At 45.2% G+C, this 7684-nt stretch overlaps 1 protein-coding gene across 2 annotated transcripts in view; it reads left to right on the forward strand.

The window, feature by feature from the left end:
* LOC139760764 (sperm-associated microtubule inner protein 5-like) overlaps window positions 1–6425 on the forward strand; it is a 33810-nt gene extending 27385 nt beyond the window's left edge. For both annotated transcript variants that reach the window (XM_071684319.1, XM_071684320.1), the window contains 2 exons: window positions 1036–1123; window positions 6072–6425. In XM_071684319.1, the coding sequence (XP_071540420.1) occupies window positions 1036–1123; window positions 6072–6286 (303 nt within the window). In that variant the 3' untranslated portion in view covers window positions 6287–6425. The remainder of the gene's footprint in view (window positions 1–1035; window positions 1124–6071) is intronic.
* Window positions 6426–7684: the final 1259 nt, after the last annotated feature.

Below are 7684 nucleotides of genomic sequence, written 5' to 3' on the forward strand. Positions count from 1 at the left end.
TTAACTAGACAATAGTGTGTACTGGGAGAGACGGGTTAACTGAGCAGTAGTGTGTACTGGGAGAGACAGGTTAACTGAGCAGTAGTGTGTACTGGGAGAGACAGGTTAACTGAGCAGTAGTGTGTACTGGGAGAGACAGGTTAACTGTGCAGTAGTGTGTACTGGGAGAGACAGGTTAACTGAGCAGTAGTGTGTACTGGGAGAGACAGGTTAGGTGTTCGTACTGAAGCGACATTATGGTAGCAGTGCATGATTGTGTGTACACTTATACACTGAGAGCTTTACCTCGACACTGGCTAAAGTTCTGGTGCAATCTAAGTTTTTTAAGGTGTTTATTGTCACTGAGAACCTCTCTCCCTGTTGTTCAAGTGGGAGCAATACTTACTTGTTTATTTGTAATTTATTTCCTTGTCGTACACTGGTATTCATGTTTGATGTCCGGGAGTGTTAGTCAGGTTCTCATATGAGAGGATCTTGCTGTAAACTGTATGAGAGGATCTTGGTGTAAACTGTATGAGAGGATCTTGGTGTAAACTGTTTGAGAGGATCTTGGTGTAAACTGTATGAGAGGATCTTGGTGTAAACTGTATGAGAGGATCTTGGTGTAAACTGTTTGAGAGGATCTTGGTGTAAACTGTATGAGAGGATCTTGGTGTAAACTGTATGAGAGGATCTTGGTGTAAACTGTATGAGAGGATCTTGGTGTAAACTGTATGAGAGGATCTTGGTGTAAACTGTATGAGAGGATCTTGGCGTAAACTGTATGAGAGGATCTTGGTGTAAACTGTATGAGAGGATCTTGGTGTAAACTCACACTTGGTTGATATAGTCTACATTGTATTTTGTCGTTTGTGTTTTTATTATGAATTCTTAAGTTGAGTATATTTTGACTGCTACCTGAGCACCATCAAGGGTCGCTTACATCTGTAAAAGTCATCCCTTCATAGTCTGAGGTAATGGCTTCGTTTGACACACACACACACACACACACACACACACACACATACATATTAACGAGTGGTCCTGTACTGGCAGGTGAAACGCTCCAAGTCGCTACCCAGACTGAAGCCCAAGAGGACCGAGTCACAGATCATAGAAGACTTCTACAACAAGTATGGCATTGGTGAGTTGTAGCAGCACAACCTGCTGGTTAATTGATTAGTTGTAACTGCACAACCTTCTGGCTAAGTAATTAGTTGTGCCAAAACAATCTGCTGGGTAATTAGTGAGTTGTACCAGCATAACCTTTTTGCTTTGGAAAGTTAACAATAGATAAATGAATAGATAAATAAATAGATGTATGATTATATATATATATATATATATATATATATATATATATATATATATATATATATATATATATATATATATATATATTTATATGTATATATATGGGTGTGTGTGTGTGTGTGTGTGCACATTTATTCTTCTAATGATATATTTTGTACGTGATGCATTGTTCGTTCTGGCTGTGTGCCTTTTTCGTACACAAGAAATGAACGAATTATGAATTAGCAGCCACTGAGAAGAGGAGACAGAAATATATCCCCGTTCAGCTGACAAGCTCACCTCAACAGTATCAGTGAAAAGCAATATCCTGAGTCGTTCAATATCAGTTGAAGATCGTAGGACGTTATGCAAATGTGTAGAGAGGACATTGCTAGAAGGGTAATGTGTGGAGAGGACATTAACTAGAGAGATAAAGTGTGGAGAAGACACTAAATAGAAGGAAACTGTATGGACGGGACATTGAAAAGAAGAGTAATGAGAAGGTGTTGTTTGTGTTGATGAGCCTGTTCATAGTCCACTCAAATTTCCACTCTCCTGCTCCTTACGAACTCGTGAGAAACTTTTAATGGATTTTCTTTACCTAAGCTCATCTCAGCTGCTGCTAGTGAAGTGGCCGCCCGGCACTCATCTCATTCCCACAGGTTCTTCCCTCTGCTCCTCGTCTGTCGTGGAACACACTGTGCTCTGCAGGAGAAACTACAGAAACTAGTTTGTAAATAAAGTGATTCAGGCTTATGATCATGATTCTGGCCTACATGCTCATGATCATGATTCTGGCCTACATGCTCATGATCATGATTCTGGCCTACATGCTCATAATCATGATTCTGGCCTACATGCTCATAATCATGATTCTGGCCTATATGCTCATGATCATGATTCTGGCCTACATGCTCATAATCATGATTCTGGCCTACATGCTCATGATCAAACGCTTGTGTCATGAACGTCAATAAGTAGTTCTTGTGTGGGACCAGACCAGTAGAGGTTCCCAGACACAGACGCTCAACATGAGGAGCAGACTCAGTGAGAGGCCCACACACAGACAGTCAGTATGTGGGAAGAGTATGTGGGTGAGGTGTCAGGTGAGGGGTCCATGAGAGATAGCAACACCCAGTCAGTACCGGCCGGCAACACGGTTACCAGCGGGAGGCCACGGCTGAGCCCACACATGGTACCATTACCACCTGTACACATGAACACTTCATTTATCGTAAACATCGACGACTCCTATTATGGTATTTCTGCATCTATGAAGCTGTACGTTGGAGGCTTCTTGCGGTACAATAATGTATACTCAAAGTATATTGTATTTCGGGGATGATTAAGTTTTGAATTCCCTGAATCATCCATTCACTGGTACTAGGAATTATCAAACATGATGTAAACTGAAACCCATCGGTCGGTAAATGAATTAGAACAAAACCTTGTGAGGCTAAATGGTGTTTGATGGATTAAAAACGTATCAATAGCAGGTGTGAGGATATCATGGGAGAGACGAGCTTAAAGTTAAACGCTTCGAGTTCAGATATGTTCATGGCACGAACTGCCAAGCCATGTGCACCAGCAGTGAAGGCATATGTAAAAACAAGGTCATGTTTACAGACATGGAAGCATTGTGTCTACAGACATTGACGATGTATGTTGAAACGGTAACGATACACACACACACACACACACACACACACACACACACAGACACACACACACACACACACACACATATCACTTTACTTTTTTCCCTGGTCCCCGAAATGCATGATGCTGGGTTCCTTAACACGGATGACTGATGATGGTGTAGTGAGGCTGAAGTACAGGTAACTCCTGCCGAAGCTACAAACATGACCACCTTTCCTCTCCTCACAAACCCTGAACTGTTCTGAATTGATAATTACTGTTAAAGTGGGTTTGATTATTAATTATAGTGATAACTATAATGATAATGATGATAATCATGATAATAACTAAATTAACAGTAATAATTACAATGATAATCATGATAATCATGATAATTATGATAACTAGATTTAAAAGTAATAATTACAATGATAATCATGATAATGATGATAATCATGATAATAACTAAATTTAATAGTGATGATTACAATGATAATCATAATAATAACTAAATTTAACTAATAGTTACAATGATAATCGTAACTTCGTTGTTAAGGCTCTCAGCTTTGTGCTCAAAGATCGCAGCATCGTGCTCAGGGGTCGTGCCGTCGTGTTTAGGTCGTACCGTCGTGCTCAAGGATCGCACCGTCGTGCTCAAGGATCGTACCGTCGTGCTCAAGGATCGCACCGTCGTGCTCAAGGATCGCACCGTCGTGCTCAAGGATCGCACCGTCGTGCTCAAGGATCGTACCGTCGTGCTCAAGGATCGCACCGTCGTGCTCAAGGATCGCACCGTCGTGCTCAAGGATCGTACCGTCGTGCTCAAGGATCGCACCGTCGTGCTCAAGGATCGCACCGTCGTGCTCAAGGATCGCACCGTCGTGCTCAAGGATCGCACCGTCGTGCTCAAGGATCGTACCGTCGTGCTCAAGGATCGCACCGTCGTGCTCAAGGATCGCACCGTCGTGCTCAAGGATCGTACCGTCGTGCTCAAGGATCGCACCGTCGTGCTCAAGGATCGTACCGTCGTGCTCAAGGATCGTACCGTCGTGCTCAAGGATCGCACCGTCGTGCTCAAGGATCGTACCGTCGTGCTCAAGGATCGTACCGTCGTGCTCAAGGATCGCACCGTCGTGCTCAAGGATCGTACCGTCGTGCTCAAGGATCGCACCGTCGTGCTCAAGGATCGCACCGTCGTGCTCAAGGATCGCACCGTCGTGCTCAAGGATCGCACCGTCGTGCTCAAGGATCGTACCGTCGTGCTCAAGGATCGCACCGTCGTGCTCAAGGATCGCACCGTCGTGCTCAAGGATCGCACCGTCGTGCTCAAGGATCGTACCGTCGTGCTCAAGGATCGTACCGTCGTGCTCAAGGATCGTACCGTCGTGCTCAAGGATCGCACCGTCGTGCTCAAGGATCGCACCGTCGTGCTCAAGGATCGCACCGTCGTGCTCAAGGATCGTACCGTCGTGCTCAAGGATCGCACCGTCGTGCTCAAGGATCGCACCGTCGTGCTCAAGGATCGCACCGTCGTGCTCAAGGATCGTACCGTCGTGCTCAAGGATCGTACCGTCGTGCTCAAGGATCGTACCGTCGTGCTCAAGGATCGTACCGTCGTGCTCAAGGATCGTACCGTCGTGCTCAGGTCGTACCGTCATGTTTAAGTGGGCTTAACGTGATGTTTTTATATGTATTTTTCAGAATAATTGCTTTATGTCGAGTCATGATGACTATTGGCTTTGTTAGCAGCGGAAGTGCACTTCACAAATCTGTGGAACATAATGTTCTTTAATATTTGTGGCAATTCTGACGGAGTTGCAGGGTGTACTTGGGGCGGTAGGAATACATTTTCCTTTGGCTATTTCCCTCAAGAATATAATTAATGTTCAGCCATTGTTCGTTACATCAACCGATTAGGTTCAGGAAGAGATGCAGAGTCACCAGCTCCTGGGTAAACCATCATGAAGTGATGGAAATCATTCTTTTGTTTGAATTAAGAGTGAGTGGGCAGTTATGATCACTTCTCATGTTTATTCATGATATCATCAGGTACATAATCCCACGGTCCACATATTTGGCTTACGTTATCTAACTTTCAGTATATATCATGGAGAATCACGATTCTGAAATAGATGTTTTCTTTAAGCTGTTGTATGATTATGTGTTTTAATGGTAAAAATTCCGTATCATATAATTCTATAAGCAAATCAATGTACACAGAACACCAGACAAGTTTATGGACGGTCATAAGGTAAAAACTTTCAGTTGAAGGTGATCGGTTCATCAACTTTCAGTTATACACTCTGCTGCCCCAGACGGTTAGCTGTGCCAGCGCTTGCCATCCAACAGGTCAGAGCTAATATTCCACCCTTGCAAATGTTTATTCACAGGAAAGACTCATTAGGTTCATGACGGCTCAGGGTTAGAAGGAGTGTTAGCCAACAGCCGACCATGACAAGGTTTATGTAACAGTATCGATTATCAATAGTTTTCGTCAATTTTTCTCTTCTTAATTTATTGATTATCAATTTTCAGTTGAACTTATCATTATTGATCAATGAAATTTCTCATCACCTGACCAGCCAGCCAGCCAGGTGTGGCAGGGAGGCGGCGCATTATATAACAAATTATATTTTCAGGTGAAGTTCCTCATCACAGGTTATATTGTTGTATCTTGGTGACTCATGGCCTCCAGCATCCTGGTGACTCATGGCCTCCAGCATCCTGGTGACTCATGGCCTCCAGCATCCTGGTGACTCATGGTCTCCAGCATCCTGGTGACTCATGGTCTCCACCATCCTGGTGACTCATGGTCTCCAGCATCCTGGTGACTCATGGTCTCCAGCATCCTGGTGACTCATGGTCTCCAGCATCCTGGTGACTCATGGTCTCCAGCATCCTGGTGACTCATGGTCTCCAGCATCCTGGTGACTCATGGTCTCCAGCATCCTGGTGACTCATGGTCTCCAGCATCCTGGTGACTCATGGTCTCCAGCATCCTGGTGACTCATGGTCTCCACCATCCTGGTGACTCATGGTCTCCACCATCCTGGTGACTCATGGTCTCCACCATCCTGGTGACTCATGGTCTCCACCATCCTGGTGACTCATGGTCTCCAGTGACTATCGTATGTTAGTAAAGTTGTGATGTTCCTCCGCAGACGGTCGCAGTAACCCCAGCTACCCTCCCCTGCCTGGCTACACTGGTTACATCCCTAAACTGAAGCCCACCGACATGGGCATCGGCAAAACCTTCAGCGCCGCCGCCAGGAGAGGTCTGGCCCACGTGAGCGTCGCCAGGGAGCAGAGGGAGGTGCTCAACCCACAGGTCCACGTAGCCATCCCCGCCACACACACTACCACCGCGCCATCTTAGTCCACGTAAAATGTGTGCACGCCACGACACCGACACGCCCGCCACCACCACGCCCACCAGCTGCAGACCACACGCCAGTATCTCCTTACACGGAGAGTCAAGCAGGCGTTGCCCGAGACCCCGCGACCTTGGATGACGGAAGACACCAGGTCGCCTCTAAGCAGCTGGGTCCTTCGTAGTTCTCCAAATCTGGTGGAATAATTGCCTACCAGTCCAGGACGCAGTTGTCATCATTAGGACTGCAGTAATATCTCCGGGTTCTTGAAGAGTTGTCGCAAGTTATGTTACTCTTGTTCACACTGTGCACCATTCTCTTTGACTCCATGGTTCTTTCAGGTCACCACTTTTTCCAAATGTTTGCTGTTGATCGATATCGCACATTCGTGTAACCCAGGGAGAACCTCATTACTACCTTCTTCACAATCTAACCTCAGTCATAGGCTCAGCCCACAACTTGTGGACATGTCGCCTGAGAGCCGCCTGTAGTTTGTCATGGACAACACTTGAGTCGCTCAGCCTGGCATGTACAGGTTGTCATGCTAAGTTATATTCTTGGTCCTTCACTCCTCGATATCATTTACTAAACTAACTACCTCTTACTTCACATACCAACGCTATGGACATGCATTTAATTAATGTCCTTCACGTAACACATATCATCTTAAGAATTCATTCATTATTGCTATTCACTGAAAAATTTGGTCCAGCAACACAAAACGGTAACGGCTATTAGCTGAATCAATTTATGTTCATTAAAGAAGTTCAATCATCAAGTAAAAGTTCACATAATAACTGAAGGAAAACGAATGTTCCCAGAAGGTCAACCACAGGCCAACGTAGGTCATGAGGCTTCAACAGGTACTGGCAAGAAATAGTTCTCTCGCACAGCTTATTCTTCCGTCAACAGCAGTAGTTGCAGCACCAGTTGGTCATGTTGTGTCACTAGCGGTGAGTCAGAAGTTGTTGAAGTCTCTGTAGAAGAAAGCTGGACGTGTGTTGGGTACCTGAGAAGCGTCAGCACCAGGATGTTGAGAACCGTGGGCGTGGAGTCAGGTGCCTCCAGATCTTGGTGGTGTGGACCATGATGGCAGTACAAGTGGTGCGTGTGGCAGGAGTGTGTGCGGGGCGGGAAGAGCCTCGTATGGGAGAGCTTCAGGTCGGATCAGATCTCGCTGGTGCTACCAGACATGTCCTGCAGTCACTCTACCTTGTGATCCAAGCGCACATCTTCCCAAGTCAAAAGAATATGATTTACGCACTAGTTGACAATGTTCACGAAGAAGTTCTATTTATTTAGTATAGAGAATATATGTATATTTAAACACTTAGATATTTTTGTTAGGTTCACGTGACGTACACATTCACTGGCTAATGTTTGGCGAGTTAATAGCATTCACT

Source organism: Panulirus ornatus, chromosome 38 (genome assembly GCF_036320965.1).
Source record: "Panulirus ornatus isolate Po-2019 chromosome 38, ASM3632096v1, whole genome shotgun sequence".
Lineage (NCBI taxonomy): Eukaryota > Metazoa > Arthropoda > Malacostraca > Decapoda > Palinuridae > Panulirus > Panulirus ornatus.